Source organism: Lynx canadensis, chromosome X (genome assembly GCF_007474595.2).
Source record: "Lynx canadensis isolate LIC74 chromosome X, mLynCan4.pri.v2, whole genome shotgun sequence".
NCBI lineage: Eukaryota > Metazoa > Chordata > Mammalia > Carnivora > Felidae > Lynx > Lynx canadensis.
Window position 1 is genome coordinate 31549728 of NC_044321.2, and position 21118 is coordinate 31570845.

General features: G+C 36.5%; 1 protein-coding gene across 1 annotated transcript in view; it reads left to right on the top strand.

The window, feature by feature from the left end:
- CFAP47 (cilia and flagella associated protein 47) overlaps positions 1 to 21118 on the top strand; it is a 550869-nt gene that overhangs the window by 498590 nt on the left and 31161 nt on the right. The window contains exons 63-64 of the mRNA XM_030305764.1: positions 6698 to 6869; positions 11180 to 11341. Of these exons, the coding sequence (XP_030161624.1) occupies positions 6698 to 6869; positions 11180 to 11341 (334 nt within the window). The remainder of the gene's footprint in view (positions 1 to 6697; positions 6870 to 11179; positions 11342 to 21118) is intronic.

Below are 21118 nucleotides of genomic sequence, written 5' to 3' on the forward strand. Positions count from 1 at the left end.
TCGTGCTCTGTCTCTCTCTCTCTCAAAAATAAATAAACATTAAAAAAAAATAAGGCAGATGAAGATCAAAAGGTTACCTCCATGAATTATAAAGGTGAACTGAAACGTGACCTTGGCACTGTGGCCTCATTGGGGCTTATTAATTAAACCTGCCACCAAAATGAAGTGCATTCACCCCCAAACTAGTCACTTGTGTAGGCTCCTGGCAAGAGCAAACAACCTACCCATGAAGAAAGCAGAGAAAGTATACATTCGGGATTCAAGGCACTGGGAAAGAAAGAAAAAGTTCTGCTCATCTGCTCATATTCCATTCCTTCACCAATATTCACTGATCAAATACATTGCTTTTCCTCCTATGGCAGGTCATAATGGAGGAGGCAGATTGATGCAGAGATTTTCTTTTCTTCCTCTACTTTTCCCTTCTTGTGAGTGAATAGACCCCTCCAGGTAAACATGATAAGTAGGGGATAAGAATCCTCACTGCTCCCTTCCCGTCAGTCTCCTTTTATCTTCATCATCCTTACCTAAGAGTTCAAAAAAAATCCTACCAGGCCTCATTAAATGAAAATGCCAGGACTTCCCTGCTCTCTTTCCACCCTGTCTTCTCACACACACCATTGAGTTAACCAGGATTGATCACTTTCATATCTTTTTCATTCAGCAACAGTCTTGCGAGCATCTTGGCTGGCAGATACTTTCCTGAGCCCCAGAGATGCCAAAATTAACAAGTCACACAGACTGTTGTCAAAGAATTCAAAGAACATCTGTCCAATTTGTGCACCTGTAGTATTTAAATCAACTGGTATTGCCCTACTGGAATATTATTATACATGGATATTTAGACTGTATTTTGCAATGTCACTTCCGTAAGATTACAAGTTACTCTGTGTGGGCATAATTTCCCCCTAATTGTATTTGTTCTTCCTAAGTAATTCTTGATCTATGCAGTCTTTGTGCCTCCCTGGGGATTAGTTCATTCAATGACTATCTCTATGAGACTTATTCCGTGGGAGTGGTTTTATTGTTTAGGGTTAGAACTGCACATCAGATTCATGCCTCTTTTATTTTCCAAATGTTCTATAACTTGAGGCCATTTTTCTTTGATTATTCTCTTATCTTTTGTGTGTGTCTGATTTGCTAGTTTATGTGTCACACTGGTCTCCTTCCAGCCGTCTTGCTGTATGTTGTTTGTATGTCATATGTAAATTTGGTCTGTGGTTTGGTCTGTAACCACAAACAGCTCCTGAGAAACCTGTCATTGGTCCTCCCCTTGGCCTCCAGATTTGCTACTTTCCTCTGTTTCTGTTCATCTTACTTTCTCTGCTGAACTCACTCTGTTAAGGCCTCAGTCCCAACTGTTCTAATGAGACCACCCTTGACAAGATGATCACCCTTATCCAGTGTGCCTAAGCCTGTGGTCAGATTTGTGTCCTGAGCTTACTCAGCCTGTCATCAACATTTACCATTTGACCCAGTTGAAGGACTTCCTGCTTTTAGTTTTCATAACTAGTCTTAATATTTTTATCACATTGGTTGTCTCTTCTCCATTTCTCTTGTTGGCTCATCTTCTTCTGACCAGGATCTAAACGTTGGAGTGACCAAGGGCTCTGCCCTGAGGGCTGCCACACACCAGTACATAGGTTATGTCCTGAACATTTCCAGAAGCTGCTAATGGTATCTTCTCAGCAATTGTGCCACATGACAGGCCTGATATCCTAGGTGAAGGATAGAGCCAGATACCTTGGGTTCTTCCATTTAATCTCTTTAGAGCTTTGAGAAAATTACTTTACCTCTATATAAACTCAGTTTCTTCACCTCTAACATGGAGATAATAACGGTATCTACTTCATAAGATATTTCTGGGGATTAAATATGTAAATGCGTGGAATCCTTAGAAAGCATATTGTTCTCAGTGTGTATTCTGTAAGTGTTAGATCTTACAATTATTATCACTGAAAGCTCTCGTTGGGTATTTTGTGACAGTGATGTACTAGAGTGTCCATCTTCAGTCGCTGACAAATGATGTTTTAAAATGGAAACATGGTCCTCTAAATGTCATTCAGTAGGTTTTCTCATTAATACACACAAGAGTATTCTATGAAAAAAAAGGTAGAAAAATATGGGCCCTAAGTATTGGATAGAGACTAATGCTGGATGCTGATTGCCAAGAGTTCAGATCAATATTTATGTTACAAGAAGTCCCTTTACTTTTTCTTTTTGGTGCCTTGTTTGGAATGAAATGTGTAAGAAGAGCATCAGATGCGTGACCCCTTTCTTCCTTTAATTTTTCATGTTGTGGGGGCGCCCGGGTGGCTCAGTCGGTTAAGCGTCTGACTTCGGCTCGGGTCATGATCTCGCACTCTGTGAGTTCGAGCCCCGCGTCGGGCTCTGTGCTGACAGCTCAGAGCCTGAAACCTGCTTCAGATTCTGTGTCTCCCTCTCTCTCTGCCCCTCCCCCACTCATGCTCTGTCTCTCTCTCTCTGTCAAAAATAAATAAACATTAAAAAATTTTTAATTTTGCATGTTGTGGTTTACTGTACTTGTAGTCAGAGTGGAGGAACATGCAGTTATTTTAAATTAATCAAAATGTCTGGTCTATTAGATGACCTTATGAAAGTGAAGTAAAAACATGTTAATGAAATACCCCTGCCAAAAGATTTGCAACTTTGTAAAAAAATAAGAAGAGTCGCTCATTCTTCATTACCTGTTCAAAGAGAATAGCTGTAGGTAGTTTATCCAATAATCTCCATTTTCTTTGAATACTGTCTTCATCTGTTTCAAATTTGTCTTTAGCACTCCATTCATTCCTTCTGTGATTAGGATGTTCTCACAAATGTGTATGCCTGTTATTAATGAAGAGAGAACTGCAGAAATTTAGGGAAAGAACATGAATAACCACGTTCATTATTCCTCGATAGTCTTTTCTCCATAACTGAGACATTTTTGTTGGGTTTGCTTTGACGTGTATTTCTTACAGATTAAAATGCATATGGTATTAATAATACATCATTTGAAAGTGTATTTTGTAAATTAATTTGTTATAATTAAATACTTTTGGATTATTTATCACATTTAGTTGCAGTCTTTAAAAAAAAAAATTGACTGATGTTCTTCCACATTGAATAAAATTCAGTCCTTGTCCTGAGAAAATTGACCGTAGTAAAAGGAACTGTTGGCCAACATAGCTCCCGCTGCATGATTTATTGGCACTATGATACAGGCATTAGGCTGAATGATAATTATGCGGGGACACTATCTGGGTGGGAGATACACCCCTTTTGTTTTACATAATGACTCTGCTGCCATACCCAAATGATTATCACCATTATTATTTTGTGACACAATAGATAGACATGGATATGGATATGGACATAGATACAGGCATCTGTTATACATAGATACAATTCTCTGAAACCTATTTGATGAAATAATTTGTATATATGTAAAGGGTATGAATACAGGACAGAAGTGATAAGCTTGTGATTCTATTGATAGTCATAATTGCTTATGTATCTCCTGCTTTGTATATGGCAGGGCATTATTTGATCTTAATCTTCCTTTTACCCTTGTGCAAGCCACCACCTGGCCTGAACTATTGCGGAAAATTCATTACATTCTCTCCTAACCCCTTTTTGCTCAGTTTACTATTAAAAGAGCACATTACTTACATACTTAAAACACTCAGTGACCTCCTGTTATTCTTAGAAGTCCCAAATCCTCACCATACTCTCCATAGTCCTGCCTACTTTGCCCACTTCATCTTTTGACAAATTCTTGCCACTTCCTCTCCTTTACCCACACAAGCTCTTTCTCAGAGGGGCTAAGCTGGCTTCTACCATGGAAAATTCCCCCATGCTGCTCTGATGCCTAAGAGGCACTTTCTTAATTTCTATTTCCAGGTAACCTTTTATCACCTTTCAGTTTTGGTGTATTTGTTTCCTCCTCAGGACCTTAGCAGCCAGGTTCCCAGGACTAATGCTCTCATAGCATTAGTGGTATCACTAAACTAGTGGTATCACTGGTAGTTTATTGCCATTTCTTTCCTCTCAGACATAAGCTCCATGATGACAAAAACCATGCTTGCCATTTCAAGGAAAGCTTTTTACATGCTGTTAGAGCACAATTGAAGTTAAATATATATTTATCCTATTCGTATCATGAATGCAAGTGCCTTTTTGTTTTAAAGTTTTACTTATTTATTTAAAGAGAGAGCACACATGCACACGCATGCATGTATGAACAGGGGAGGGGCAGAGACAGAGAGAGGGAGAAAGAGAATCCCAAGCAGACTCCATGCTGTCAACACAGAGCTCAACATGGGGCTCAATCTCAGGACCATGAGATCATGACTGAGCTGAAATCAAGAGTCAGATACTTAACCAACTGAGCCACCCAGGCGCCCCTCAAGTGCCTTTTAAAGGATTTGCTAAAAACAACAGAATGTTCCCTCCATATTGAAAAATGTGTTAAAGTAGTCTGAAGGACTGTTGACTTGTAAATTTGAAATTGTAATGTGTATTATGGGAAACTACATTTATTTAAGTGCCTTTGTGTGTGTGTGTGTGTGTGTGTGTGTTTAGAAATGTGCAGTTATTCTCTTAAAGCTATGAGCTAGGTTTGTCATAAGAGATTAATTTTATCCAACAATCGGATAATTAATTTATCCTGGCATCAGGGGCTCCTATCAACCCAGTCCACAGAAGAATACTATATAGACTCTCTCCAAATTATGAGCACAACAAAAGGCATGTTTCTCACTTAGTAATAAGACTTTCCAAATAAAATGCAGAGACTCTAACAGATTACTTCTATGGTACGATACAGAATGTTAGTTTATTGTGATTTTATCCAGCCTAATTCTTTCCCTCTCCCTTAGGTGCTCGTATGAGTATGTTGCAGTTACAGACAAGGGGGATTTGTGTAGTTTGAAAAATATATTCATATTGTTTCTACTTGTCCCACCTCCTATCCCCTAGCTGATAATCATGTCTCTATTTTGTACCAATGGATCTTCTTATGATTACAATTATAACATCCATAGTGACAGATTCCCCACGGGAGGTTCAATGCTTCTGAAACTAAATTTAGCTTCTCATTTCATGTCTTCAACCTGACATAAGCATTCCCATAAAGGCTTCAGTAATTAAGTAGAAACAGATGCAGAGCTCAACTACATACAGTATTTGCTTTAAAAATATTATGTGATTTGAATGCAATGCAAATTTCATCTCCCATTAAACACTCAAAATTCTTAAATGCTCTTTTTCTGTATGGATTATGGCTTCCTATGGAACATTTCCGTATCTCATTCCCAGAACAAAATAGACACATTATATGTAGACACATTGATTTTGCTACAGCAAATACAGGTTATTGATAGGAACCGTACTTGCTGATTTTGTCAACAGGATGAAAACCAGCTAGCTATCCAGGATGTCAGAAATATACTTTTACATGTGAAAAGAAGAAAAAGGTCTTGTAAAGCTGTGGGTCAGCCAGTTATTTTACATTAATAAGGTTTGCCAGATAATCATTAAATGTGACTGGGGCTTGTTATTGCCATGCTATTTTTCAGAGTTCTATAGCAGATATTATAATCAACTACTTCTTTTTTATGTTCATGTTCATTTATTTTTGAGAGAGACAGAGAGACAGAATGTGAGCAGAGGAGGGGCAGAGAGAGAGGGAGACACAGAATTCAAAGCAGGTTCCAGGCTCTGAGCTGTCAGCACAGAGTCCAACATGAGGCTCGAACTCATGAACCACAAGATGATGACCTGAGCCAAAGTCGGACGCTTAACCCACTGAGCCACCCAGGCACCCCTATAATCAACTACTTCTTAAAGATGGTCTGGTTTCTATACGATTGCTTAAAGAAGGGTGGCCATCAGTTCTATGAATCCAAGGATCACGTTTACCTGTATACACTAGAGACCAACCTTAGAAATTAGCTCAGCTGTGGACCAGGTCAAGTTATGGTTCCCTGACCTCTCTTCCGTGATCTGTATGCAACAAACTTTTCAAGTTGGCATTTGGGATCCTTACATGTATGTGGAGAGTTAATATAATAGATGTTTGTGCTTCTCTTACATGAGCCAGTATTGGATTTAAGGTATTTTTCACATGTACCCAACAAACCTGCTATAACTTTCCTGGTTAAGAAAATATGGTTAACCAGATTGTCTGTAATACCCCAAGACTAAAACATGAAGAACTCTCTCTTTTATTAAAATATACCAGAACTTGAAAATTCTATCCTAATAGTTTGGGATGCTGTTTTTAATATTGTTTAAACTTTAATATTGTTTAAACTCAAAGCTTTCTTGATAAATTATAAGTCTATAGGCTTGTAATACATTTGTTATATTATTTATATTTTATGGTAAATATTGATAATTAGTTTCTATCTGGCTATTTCTTGTTTCATAAGTCTGAATTTTAAAGAATTAAGGATGGTGAGAATGGTCTTCTGCATTTATTTTTTTATTCATTCATTCATTTATTTATTTATCTTTTAACAAAATCATAACTGAGCACCATTATATACCTGGTAATGCACTGGGTATTACGAACACAAAGGTGAATCACTTCTCCCTCCCTCTAAATACCTGTGTGTTTTAGTGTTGACAGGTAATTGATTTTCAACCTATGTATATTGAATTAAATTGAAATGCATTTTAATCTTGATTTTCTTAGATATGTCTATAAAACGTGAATTTGAATATGAAATTCAATTTGAATCTGACGTTGTGAAGTCTAACTTGGAATCCTGCATGGCTTTGTATTTGATCAAAAAATCTTTTAATGTTATGGCTAAAGTGATAACATTGGTCTTCAATTTGATATTTGCACCAAAGAAACCATTGAGGTAAGCATTTTTTCTTTAAATAATATTTTTATTCTTTGAAACTATATATTACTACTCTTTTAAACAAAATAGTGTTGATTTTTCTCTCCATCTTTATATTTGGATTGTATTACTTCTTTGATGCTGTTGAGGTAAATATTTTGGACTAGATTATCCCTATCATCTATCAAACTATGAACAGTATTCTGATGAGAAAAAGCAGTCCAAAATGGTTAGGAATCTAAGAAATCCTTCCCAAATTGTGACCTCCCTAAGATCATTAGGGTGTAATATTAACAAAAGAGAACAGTGCACTTTGTAAAAAAATTTTTTTTAATTTTTTTTTAACTTTTTATTCAGTTTTTGAGAGATGGAGAGAGACAGAGCATGAATGAGGGAGGGGCAGAGGGAGAGGGAGACACAGACTCTGAAACAGTTTCCAGGTTCCAAGCTGTCAGCTCAGAACCTGATGCAGGGCTCGAAATCACAAACCGTGAGATCATGACCTGAGCTGAAGTTAGACGCTTAACCGACTGAGCCACCCAGGCGCCCCTGTAAAAAATTTTTAAAAATTACTGACTTGGTACTGTGCATTGGAAGCATGATGTTTCTTGATACTACTTCTCAGAACCAGTTCGAATGATAAAACGTGCCTCAGTTGTGTTCTACTTGGCAGTTGCTGCCATTATGCTTTTGCCACCAAACCGTAACATTGCCCTGCCCTTAGTAAGGTTTAAGAGGATCATAGTGGAATCTGTGAGAATAGTGACCTTTGAATGTCTGTCTTCTGGGAAGCCTCATCCAGTGTCTTTATACTCCCTTCTTAGGTAACTGGTACTTAGCACATGCAAATGCTCTTTGATAGGTCACATGTGAAATAGAGCCTTCTTTGTGTCTTACTACACAGATACTGATCAGAACCACAGTATACACAAAGCACAAAGTGCAGCCTGGTAATGAAAAGACAGTCAAAGTATTACCTGTGCTTTTACTAATTTTTGTAGTTTGACTATGTATTTGAAGTAGCCAGGCATGTATTTAAAGTGGCTTTGAATATGTAGTTCAATAACAAAAAGATACCAGTGTCATCTTCAGGAAATGGTAATAAAACCAATCTGCAAGAAGATAGTATACTGTAATCATTTATTTTCTCTTTTATGTTGATAGTTTTCTATGATTATTTGTTATTTTTTTTCATACTTAGCTTTGTATTATGTTGACTTAATGATATGGAAATTACCAGCAACAACCAGAAGGGGAGAATGTTGCCGTTAATGAATAAGAGCACAACCAGTGTGCGGTGGGGACACTTGGGTGACTCACTTGGTTAGGTGGCCAACTCTTGATCTTGGCTCAGCTCATGATCTCACGGTTTGTGGGATCGAGCCCTGCTTGGGATTCTATCTCTCCCTTTTTGTCTGACCCTCCCCCTGTCTCCCTGTCTGTCTGTCTGTCTCTCTCTCTCTCAAATAAACTTAAAAAAAAAAAAAAAAAGAGTGGGGCACCTGGGTGGTTCAGCAAGTTAAATGTCCAACTTCAGCTCAGGACATGATCTTGTGGTTTATGAGTTTGATCCCCACATCAGGCTCTGAGTTGTCAGGCTCTGGTATTTGTCTTTCTCTCACTAACTTATTTCACTTAGCATGATACTCTCTCCCTCCATCCTTGCTGCTGCAAATGGCAAAATTTTATTCTTTTTGCATTATATATATATATACATATATATATGTATATATATATACATGTATGTATATATGTATATATGTATATATATATATATATATGTATATATATATAGCCTCTTTTTTATCCATTCATCTGTCGATGGACACTTGGACTGCTTCCAAATAGGAGCACCTGGGTGGTGCTCAGTCGGTTGAGTGTCATTCGGCTCAGGTCATGATCTCACGGCTTGTGGGTTCGAGCCCCATGTGAGGCTCTGTGCTGACAACTCAGAGAGCCTGGAGCCTGCTTCGGATTCTGTGTCTCCTTCTCTCTCTGCCCCTCCCCTGCTCACACTCGGTTTTTCTCTCTGTCTCAAAAATAAACATTAAAAAAAATATTTTTAAGAGCACAACCAGTGTGAATTTATACTCATTCAACATTTTGTGGATTTAGAGCTTCTTGGTGAATATTTGAAAAACTGATTTGGGACGACTTGTATGCATGATTCATAAATTTTTGTGAGCATTGTATAACATTCTGATGTAGTTTAATCTCTTTTGTGCATATATGTGTATATTCATTTACTTTTATAATTCCTTCTTCATTATTTATTTGGGATGATTTACTGGAAGACACACAGTTAAATGAGAAAAACCAAAATAAAATTATGAAAAAGATTAAATTATGAAAAAGAACAAGAAAATAACTACACCTAAACCATGCTAGATAAGTAAAATAAGTATTGACTTCAATTCTTCCTGTTTGGAAAGGTAAAAAAAAGAAAACAAAATTTTCATGTTTTGGTAAAGAGAAAATATAACATTATTTCACAGCAGTTAATACAATGTAATGTTTCACATTCATCCTTTCACAGGATAGTGTTATATATAATAGAAATAATTGTCGGGGCGCCTGGGTGGCTCAGTCGGTTGGGCGGCCGACTTCGGCTCAGGTCACGATCTCGCGGTCCGTGAGTTCGAGCCCCGCGTCGGGCTCTGGGCTGATGGCTCGGAGCCTGGAGCCTGCTTCCAATTCTGTGTCTCCCTCTCTCTGACCCTCCCCCGTTCATGCTCTGTCTCTCTCTGTCTCAAAAATAAATAAAACATTAAAAAAAATTTTTAAAAAAGAAATAATTGTCATTGGGGCACCTGGGTGGCTCAGTCGGTTAAGTGTCCGACTTCGGCTCAGGTCATGATCTCACAGTTTGTGGGTTCGAGCCCCACATCGGGCTCTGTGCTGGCAGCTGGAGCCTGGAGCATGCTTCGGATTCTGTGTCTCCCTCTCTCTCTGCCCCTCTCGTGCTTGCTCTCTGTCTCTGTCTCTCAATAATAAATAAACGTTAAAAAAAAGAAATAATTGTCAGGGCCCTAAAAGGTGGTTTTACAAAAACAAACAAATAAAAGATAATTTCTATAGGTCTTGACCTTTTCTTTCAATAAAAATCAAGGGTCTAATACAAAAACGTGAGAGATCTTTAGTTACTGTGGTCATGAGTCAGATGATTCTCACTTAACACAGGCTAAACATATTTTTAATAAATAGAGAAATAATTGATATCATTTGTCTTAGGATATCTTAAGAAATAATAAGCTTAGCTCAACTTTCTCCTGAAACTCTTTACCTGCTGTTCTTTCTGAGAGTTTTATATAAAAGGATTGTGATTTCTTTGTCCAACCTGACATAGGCTATTGCAGCCACACCATTACATGTTTGCATTATTTCCACCCTAAGCCAGCAAACAAACAAGTAACCATTCCTCGGTTTCACCCATTGCTCCATGTGTCCACTCTCCTTCATAGCCAAATGATTAGAAAGGCTATCTCTATTCATTTCATTAACTCAGCTGACATTCAATTATATCTCATTATGTAAAGTGTTTGTGGTATTTTAATTTAAATTAAAATTGCAATTTAATTTTTAAAAGCCTTTAAGTCAATTTTATGAGCTTTTGTGAGTGTCCACAGAAAATATAATTTTTCTATGTGAAACAAGAATTGGAAAAACTTTTTCACAATGTTTCATTTTGAACAGAAAATTTCTTTATGGTGAAAGACCTATTTGGGTTTTGGTTTTGTTTTTTTTTTTAGTGTTTATTCACTTTTTGAGAGAGAGAGAGAGAGCAGAGGAGGGGCAGAGAGAGAAAGAGACAGAGAATCCGAAGCAAGCTCTGCACTGAGAGCAGCAAGCCCAATGCGGGGCTCGAACTCACAAACCACAAGATCATGACCTGAGCCGAAGTCGTGCACTTACCTGACTGAGCCACCCAGGTGCCCCTAGAAGACCTGTTTGTATAACACCTGTGGCCTTTTGCTAGCCTCGTCTTGGATTCTTAAATATTATCATACTCTGTGCTCGTTACAAAAAATTTGCAGTCAATTATACATATTTTACTGGTTCTTAGTAAATACCCACAGAGTAGATAAGCTGTGCTAGAAAATAATTATCTTACAGGGAGATTGATAATATAACCAAAGACCTAAAAGTTATTCCTAGAATTTAATTAACAGTCATCTACATTTTTTAAAGAATTACAAGTCCCAGTGTTTTACTAAAACCACCAGGTTTGCTTACATTTTCAACCTAGATATTGATCTACTATATCGTATTCTCTTTTTGCTTGTTTTCCTATAGTATCCTTTATAATCTTTTTTTTTTTTCTATTCAAGGACTCAAATTACTCTGAAAATAGAGTGCATAACAGATGGGATCTGGAAGTTTCCCATAACATTGGTTGGTACTGAGCCTGATGTGGATGATGTCATTGATATTGAAGGGGTTGGTTTATTTAAGGAATCTATTGTCAACTTCAGGCTGACAAGTCAGACGAGGTAATATATCAAGCAAAAGTATGTAACTGGTTTTGTGAATGTAATTTATGCTGAACTGGGAAACAAAATTTAAGATGGAAAATTCTATTATGTCATCTTTTGCTTTTTAAGCCAGAGAAGTATGCTACTAGGAACCAAAGCTGTATGTATTTCATAATTTTTAATTAAACAGTGGAAAACAGAGCCTACAAAATGAAAACCAAAAACAAGAGACAAAAGTCAATAGATATTGAAATTTAGGATCATATTTCTATTTGCTTTTCAAAGGATGTTTTTAATGTATATTTATAGCCCACTCTTATTTCTTTATTTTAATTCCAGTGTAGTTAACATACAGTTTTATGTTAGTTTCAGGTGTAAAATATAGTGATTCAACAATTCTATACATTACTCAGTGCTAATCATAATCTTAACACCCTTCACCTATTTCACCCATCCCCCCACCCTCTCCCTTCTGATAACCATCAGTTTATTCTCTGTAGTTAAGAGTCTCTTCATTTGTCTCATTCTTTCTTTTTTTTCCTTTGTTCATTTGTTTCTTAAATGCCATATATGAGTGAAATCATATGGTATTTGTCTTTCTCTCGCTAACTTATTTCACTTAGCATGATACTCTCTCCCTCCATCCTTGCTGTTGCAAATAGCAAAATTTTATTCTTTTTTATGGCTGAATAATATTACATGATATATATAAAACCTCTTTTTTATCCATTCATCTATTGATGGACACTTGGACTGCTTCCATAATTTGGCTATGCATTGGTTAATGCAGCAATAAACAAAAACAGGGCCACGTTTATCCTTTTGAATTAGTGTTTTTGTATGCTTTGGGTAAATACCCAGTAGTGCTATTACTGGATCATAGTGTAGTTCTTTTTTTAATTTTTTGAGGAATTTCCATACTATCTTCCACAGTGGCTGCACCAGTTTACATTCCCACCAACAGTGCACAAGGGTTCCTTTTCCTCCACATTCTCACCGACACTTGTTTCTAGTGTTTTGATTTTAGCCATTTTGATAGGTGTGAGGTGATATCTCATTGTAGGGTTTTTTTCAATTTTTTATTAAATTCCAGTTAACATACAGTGTAATATTAGTCAGGTATAGAGTTTAGTGAGTCATCGCTTACATACAACACCCAGTGCTCATCATAAAAAGTACCCTCCTTGATACCCATCACCCATCTAGCCCATCCCCCCCCCCACCTCCCCTTCAGTAACCCTCAGTTTGTTCTGTATAGTTAAGATCTGTTTCCTGGTGTGCCTCTCTTTTTTTTCACCTGTGTTCCTCTGTTTTGTTTCTTAAATTCCACATATGAGTGAAATCATATGGTACTTGTCTTTCTCTAACTTATTTCACTTAGCATAATATACTCTAGCTCCATCCATGTTGCAAATGGCAAGATTTCATTCTTTTTGATGGCTGAGTAATATATCATTTTGTGTGTGTGTGTGTGTATACACCAAATTTTCTTTATCCATTCATCAATGGATGAACATGAACATTTGGGCTCTTTCCATAATTTGGCTATTGTTGATTATGCTGCCGTATACACTGGGATGCATGTGCCTCTTCAAATCAGTGTTTTTGTATACTTTGGTAAATACCTAGAAGTGTGATTGCTGAATCATAAGGTAGTTTTATTTTTAACTTTTTGATGGACCTCCGTACTGTTTTCCAAAGTGGCTGCACCAGTTTGCATTCCCACCAACAGTGCAAGAGGGTTCCCCTTTCTCTGCATCCTCCCCAACACCTGTTGTTTCCTATGTCATTAATTTTAGCCATTCTGACAGGTATGAGATGATATCTCATTGTAGTTTTGATTTGCATTTCTCTGATGATAAGTGATTTTGAGCATCCTTTCATGTGTCTGTAGGCTATCTGTATGTCTTCTTTGGAAAAATGTCTGTTCATGTCTTCCACCCATCTTTAAATAGGATTATTTGTTTTGGGGGTCCTGAATTATATAAGTTTTTTATATATATTGGATACTAACCCTTTATCTGATATGCCGTTTGCAAATATCTTCTCCCATTCTGTCAGTTGCCTTTTAGTTTCATTGATTGTTTCCTTTGCTGTGCAGAAGCTTTTTATTTTGATGTAGTCCTAAATAGTTTAGTTTTGCTTTTACTTCCCTTGCCTCAGGAGACATGTCTAGGAAAAATTTTAAAGATAGATGAAATGTTTTTTTCCATGCAATTTAATGGCTTGGGTTATGAAATGGTTTAAGTAGAGACAATCAGGTAACCTATATTGATTCTTTTTTATGTATTATTATTCTGCTCCACCATAGCTATCCTTGTTATAACAGAGGCAGCATGACCATGATACTTTTACTTATCTCACATGTAAAACATATTTTTTTACCTGTTTTTGAGATATAATGTACATGCCATAAAATGTCATTGTAAGTATACATTTCAATAATTTCTTTGAAAAATTATAGAATTTGTAATCATAATCACATTCAAGGTTTAGAACTCTCCCATTTCCCCCCAAATTTCCCTCAAGCCCCTGTTCCCACCCCCAGTCTCAGGCAACCAATGATTTGCTTTCTATCTCTATAACCTTGCCTTTTCTGGATATTTCATATAAACAAAATCACCCACTATGTAGTCTTTCTTTAACAAAAGAAACAAAAACAAAAACAAAACATTATTTTTAAACAGTGCTAGGTTTACATCAGATTGGAGAGGAAGGTATAGAGATTTCTCATATACCTCCTGCCCCCACTCATGTGTAGCCTTCCTGATTATAAACTTTACCCACTGGAATGTTTTTTTTTTTTTTTTTTTTTTTTTTTTTTTTAACCAGGGATGGACCTACATTGACATATTATAATCACCCAAAGTGCATAGTTTACCTTAGGGCTCACTCTTGGTGTTGTATATTCTATGAATTTGGAAAGAATAACAATGGCATATATGCATCATTACAATACAGAGTATTTGCACTCAAATTTCCTCCATGCTCTCCCTATTCATTTCTCTCATACCCCTGGAACCTTTCTATTGTCTCCTAGTTTTGCCTGTTTTCAGAACGTCATGAAATTGGAATCATATAGTGTGTAGGCTTTTCAATCTGGCTTCTTTTACTTAGTAATATGAATTTGAGGTTTATCCATGTCTTTTCATGACTTGATAGCGCATTTGTTTTTTAGCATTGAGTACTATTTCACTGGATGTACCACTGTTTATTTATCCATTCACCTACTGAAGGACATCTTGGTTGCTTCAAGGTTTTAGCAATCATGGGCAAAGCTTATATAAGCATCTGGGTACAAGTTTTATTGTGGATGTGTTTTCATCTGTTTGGAGTAAACACCCAGGAATATGATTGCTGGATCTTATGGTAAAAATATGCTTAGTTTTGTAAGAAATTGCCAAACTATCATCCAAAGTGGCTATATCATTTTGTACTGTCACCAGTTATGAATGACAGTTCCTGTTGCCCTACACCCTCATCAGCAAATGAAGCTATCAGTGTTCTGGATTTTGACTTATTTATTTATTTATTTATTTATTTATTTATTATTTTAAAAGTTTATTTTAATTTATTTTGAGAGGGGGAGAGGCAGAGAGAGAGAGAGAATCCCAAGCAGGCTCTACACTGTCAGCACAGAGCCCAGTGTGGGGCTTGAACTCACAAACCGTGAGATCATGATCTGAGCTGAAATCAAGAATCAAATGCTTAACTGACTGAGCTACCCAGGTGCCCCTGGATTTTGGCCATTTTAAAAGAAGTGTAGTGGTATCTCGTAGTTTTAGTTTGTATTTCCCTGATGACATATGATGCAATACATCTTTTCAAAGGCTTAACTTGATACCTATAGATCTTCTTTGGTGGAGTGTGTGATAAGGTCTTTGGCCCATTTTTTAAACTGGGTTGTTTGGGTTTTTTTATTCTTGAGTTTTAGAGTTCTCTGCCTATATTACATAGCAGTCCATTATCAGATGTGTCTTTCACAAGTACTTTCTCCCAGTCTGCAGCTTGTGTTCTAATTCTTCATATGGCCCTTCATAGAGTAGAAGTTTTTAATTTTGCTGGGGTCCAATTTACCAATTTTTCTTTCATGGATTGTGTCTTTGCTCTTTTGTCTAACAAGGCATCAGCATACCCAAGGTCATCTACTTTTTCTTTTATTTTATCTTCTAGGAGCTTTATAGTTTTATGTTTTACATTTAGGTTTGTGATCCATTTTGAGTTAACTTTTGTAATGGGTATAAGGTACTTGTCTAGATCATTTTTTTTTAATTTTGTATATGGATGTCCATTTGTTCCAGAACCATTTGTTGAAGAGACCATCTTTGTTCCATTGTATTACCTTTGCTCCTTTGTCAAAGATCAGTTGGCTATATCTTTCTGTCTATTTCTATTTCTGGGCTTTCTGTTCTGTTCACTAATCTGTTCATTTGCCAATACCACACTGTCTTGATTACTGTAGCTTTATACTAAGTCTTGAAGTTGGGTAGTCTTATTCTACAACTTCCAAAGATATTTCAAATTATTAGATATTTTTGTTTACATGTGAATTGATTTAATGCATTCAAACAGTTTTCCAGGACTAGTGAAACAGTTTCAATGATTTCATCATAACTAAAAAGTTCTCAAATGCAATACTGGCAAAAAAAAAAAAAAAAGAAAGAAAGAAACAGTTGGAAATAGGCTCCCCAAATTATACTTTTCGATTATACCCAATGTTGTTACCCTTTGCTACTTATATATATTTTATTCCACTAATAGTTCAGACGGTTTTTACTTTACGTTTGAACAATTGAAATTACCTCATTAGATTCTCTGCCTCTCGTCCCTTTCATTCCAATGTACTTTCTACATTGCTGTAAAACCAATCTCCTTAAAACAATGTTATTAACATGTGACTTCGCTTGTCAAAAGCATTTGATGGTTTCCTATTGCTTTCCCAAGATGACATCTAAATCATGCATGCTGTTCATGGTCCTAGCTCACTCTGACCTTTCCAGTTTCTTCTTTCTACTGTCTAAAACAGATTACCTGCTTCATTCTTAAAGAAAAAAGAGTCACTATTCTTATCCATTACTCCTCACCTGTCTTCAGTTTCTGTCTGCTTCTAAAATGTCCATCGTATCTCCTCTCCACATTTCTAAAATCTTCTCATTCCTCTTGTCATCACAATATAATCTTACTTGACCATTTATGTATGTACATATATATGTATACATATATACACATATATGTACACACATATATATATATATATACACACACATTACATATATATCTATTCCTTAGGCATCGTATATAGGATTTTTTTTGCAACTTCTATGTCTTTTGTATTTGCCGTCCTAGACTTTGTTCAGAATCAGTTCCCATTAAGTATCTAGTAATGAATCAAACTTAGAAAATAACTTAGAATTATTCATTTTATTCATTCACCAAAATTTCCAAAGATTAATATTTCAGTTAGGCCAATAACAAGTATTCTCTTAGAAAACTTACTGTTGTTGTGTGCAAGAGAACAAAATGACATTCTACCTTAATATGGAAATATAAACCCAATATGAAGCTCATAGTATGGTCACATTTTGGAGGGTTATAAGATTCTTAATGTGTTTTTATCCTCTAAATGCTTGAATCAGAGTTAGTATTCAATAATATTCATTTAATTGTGAAATCAACTAAAGGTACTGAGCTGATTCCTGCAGGCAAATTCAATTATTGCATATCATTAGGGAATAAGCATATGGAAAGGTGGTGTTTTATTCCAATTATATTTTACTCTAAGGAAAGGGAGATCCCCATGGGACCATGTTTTATTCATCTTTGTAAACTCACTACCTAGGTGCACAATAAACTATTTCAATCAACACGTATTTTAAACTGAGTCTTGAAGGTTAAGTTGTCATTTGCAACACAGATTAGGGAAGAGGGAGTGGAGAAGTCCCAGCAGGAGGGTATTATATATATAAAGTTCTAGAGGGATGAGACAGTGAGTTCTATTGAAAGAACTGAAAGTAGTTAGAACCGCTGGAATTAGGAGTACCATGGGGAGACTGGGAGCAGATGACATAGATTGGCATCCATTCAGAAGTACTTAACTAGAGAACCATTGGGCTCCTGGGCTCTATGATTCTATTCATTCATCATGCATTAGGGACAGAGCAGAATGATGTAGTGACCATTTCTGATTTATTAATTCAATAGTTATTGCACATCTCCCTTGTTCCAGTCCTCTGTGCTTATAAATCTGTTGTGTGGTCAAAAATTAGAGTATATATTTGATCTTTTTTTTTATCTCTCATTCTTTAAGAACATGAGATTCTAGAGCACAAAATCACCATTTAGTATTTTATACATTCTAGGACTTCAGTAAATAGTGATTAGTGAGTAAATGAATAAATTCATGAAATCAGAATAAAGGGAAACATCTCAAGGATCCACCTTATCCTTATTATCCACCTTATTATTGTTATCTACCTATTTATAATATTTATAATACTTATAAATATAAATATTTACAATGTTTATAATACTTATAAATATATTTATAATACTTATAATATATATAAATATAAATATTTATAATACTTATAGGTGGATAATAATAGTTATTTAGAAATCACAAAAGTTAGAAAATAAAATATTAAATAGATATTTATTGTGTCAGTATTTTAACTTTTTGTTCCATATAGAATTTTGATGTCTATTTTAGTGTTTACTGATAAATAAATATATATATTATATCTCTCTATGTAATACCTTATTTTCCTTAATTGAAATTTAACATGGCCATTTAAAACACTTTGTCAGTGCATGTGATATCTCTAGACGATACAGAATTTTGATAGCAAAATTTACAAGTGATCAACTTTCAAAACAAATGCATTTGGGTGAATAACAAAGAAAAAGAGACAATTTATCTGGAAGAAATGTAATTTGCTGATGTAAGTTTGATAGGTATACAAGGCCCTAATGTTCCCTCCTAAGATGTAGTCATTGGGATTAGCTAAAAAAAAAAAAAAAAAAAGGAAGGAGGAGGGTCCATGATATAAAATCCTCACATCTTGAGTCAAAAAATATCCTTTACCTTTTTCATAACAATCCAAAGATATTACTTTTTCTCTTCATAAAGAAGGAGATATAAATATTTCTTGATGTTAAAGCAGCAGCCTTGTAAATAGTTTAAAGCGTACTTTGAGTAGGTTTATAGTGCATGTGGTGAACAAGACCTTAAATCGCAAGATTGTTCCTTAAAAAAATGGATAATATTTAGAGGAGATTTAATCAATAAATGACACTATTAATAATTTTTTGTGGTCACAGGACTAAACTCATTTGGATCAGGAAATGGGTAAAGCAATTATATTTTTCAATTCTTCTATAAAATTATCACACTAATTTATTCTTTGGGAGTAAAGATCTATTTCTTCACACCAAAAAGTGAGAGATTGCTGAGGGTCTTATATGTACAGTACTGCAAAATGACCAATTATTCTTTTTTTATTTTAAATATAATTTATTGTCAGATTGGTTTCCATACAACACCTAGTGCCAACCCAACAGGTGCCCTTCTCAATGCCCATCACCCACTTTCCCCTGTCCCCAAACCCCCATCAACCCTCAGTTTGTTCTCAGTATTTAAGAGTCTCTTACGGTTTGCCTCCCTCCCTTCTCTGTAACTTTTTCCCCCCTTCCACTCCCCCATGGTTCTCTGTTAAGTTTATCAGGATCCACATAAGAGTGAAAAACCTGTCTTTCTCTCTATGACTTATTTCACTTAGCAGAATACCCTCCACTTCCATCCACCTTGCTACAAAAGGCCATAGTTCATTCTTTCTCATTGCCAAGTAGTATTCCATTGTGTATATAAACCACAACTTCTTTATCCATTCATCAGTTGATGGACATTTAGGCTCTTTCCATAATTTGGCTATTATTGAAAGTGCTGCTATAAACATTGGGGTACAAGTGCCCCTATGCATCAGCACTCCTGTATCCCTTGGGTAAGTTCCTAGCAGTGCTACTAGCAGTGCTAGGAATTTTTTTTTTTTTAAGACACAAAACTTAATTTAATAGAAATTTTGTTTGTAGTTCTTACATTCTCAGTGTGACCTGAGCTGGAACCCACTGCCCCACCCAGAAGTGGCCCAGTCCTGGGAGCAGGGGAGGAAGGGAGGTGGTGAGTAGGGGTCAGAGCTCAGGCCCTAGGAGCCCTGTTCTTCCTCAGTGCTGGGGGGCTGGGGATGCCACCCTCTTCTCCTGCCCCCCTTTGGGATCCAGGAAGGAGAGCAGATGGAGTCTCGGGCCTGGGGCTTCTCCTCTACATTCCCCTGCCCCCTCAGGTTGGAGGGGAACTAAGGGATCTGGGGAGAGAAGGGGACAGAAGAAGGCAAAGATGTCAATCAAGAAAGAAGAGGATCAGGAATAAGGACTAAGGAGAATCAAAGACAAAACACCAGTTTAAAAAAAAGGGGGGGGACCAAAACCAAAATCCACCCCAAATCACAACCCGCCTGGAAAAAATGAAAGTTCTCCAGTCTCATAGGGTAGGTCTATTTTTAATTTTTGGAGGAACCTCCACACTGTTTTCCAGAGCGGCTGCACCAGTTTGCATTCCCACCAACAGTGCAAGAGGGTTCCCATTTCTCCACATCCTCGCCAGCATCTATAGTCTCCTGATTTGTTCATTTTGGCCACTCTGATTGCAATTTTTCTTTTTTTAAGTTTATGTATTTATTTTGAGAGAGAGAGCAAAGAGCAGGGGAGAGGCAGAGAGAGAGGGAGGAGAGACTCCCAAGCAAGCTCTGCACTGTCAGTGCAGAGGCGGACGCAGGGCTCAAACTCATAAACCATGAGATCATGACCTGAGCTAAAACCAAGAGTTGGATGCTTAACCAACTGAGCCACCCAGGTGCCCCCAAATGGCCAATTATTAAGAGCAGCCCCTGTAATACAAGAAAGGATGAATGCCAGGAAATTCATGGCCAGTAGTATAGTAGCTGGCTTATGAACAGGCACCCCATAAATATTAATTGAAGGAATAAGACAAATTAAGAAGGAAAATTATTAGAAATTCATGTCTTCAGCTGCTCAGTATAGCCATATAGAGCATCTGGAGAAGGAGCAAAGTATTATCTTTGCCATGAGGAAGCAGAAATGTATAATACCATTGAGATTTTTTAAAATGTTTATTTTGAGATTTATAGACATTTTTTTAAATGCTTATTTATTTTGAAAGAGAGAGAGCACACACACGTGTGAATTGCCCAAATGGGCAGAGAGGGAAGGAGAGAATTCCAAGCAGGATTTGTGCTGTCAGCACAGAGCCTGATGCAGGGCTCGATCTCACAAACTGCAAGATCACAACCTGAGCTGAAATTGAGAGTCAGTCACTTAACCACCTGAGCCACCCAGGCGCCCCAAAACATACATTTTTGATAAGACTTTATTTTTAAAGCCAGTTTTTTAGGTATGCACAAAAATTGCACATGAAGTACAGAGAGTTCCCGTATACCCCCATCCCTAAACCCCAGCACAGTTTCCCCTATCAATAACACCTTGAATCAATGTGTTACATTTGTTACAATGGACACACCCATATTGATATATTATTATTAACTAAAGACCATAGTTTACATGAGGGTTTACTTGTTGTGTTATACAGTTATATGGATTTTGACAAATGTGTGTCAGACATTGCAGTGTCATACAGAATAGTTGTCACTGCCCTAAAATCTCCCCATCTTTCACCTATTTATCCCTCCCCACTTTCTGAGCCCCTGGCAACCACTGATCTTT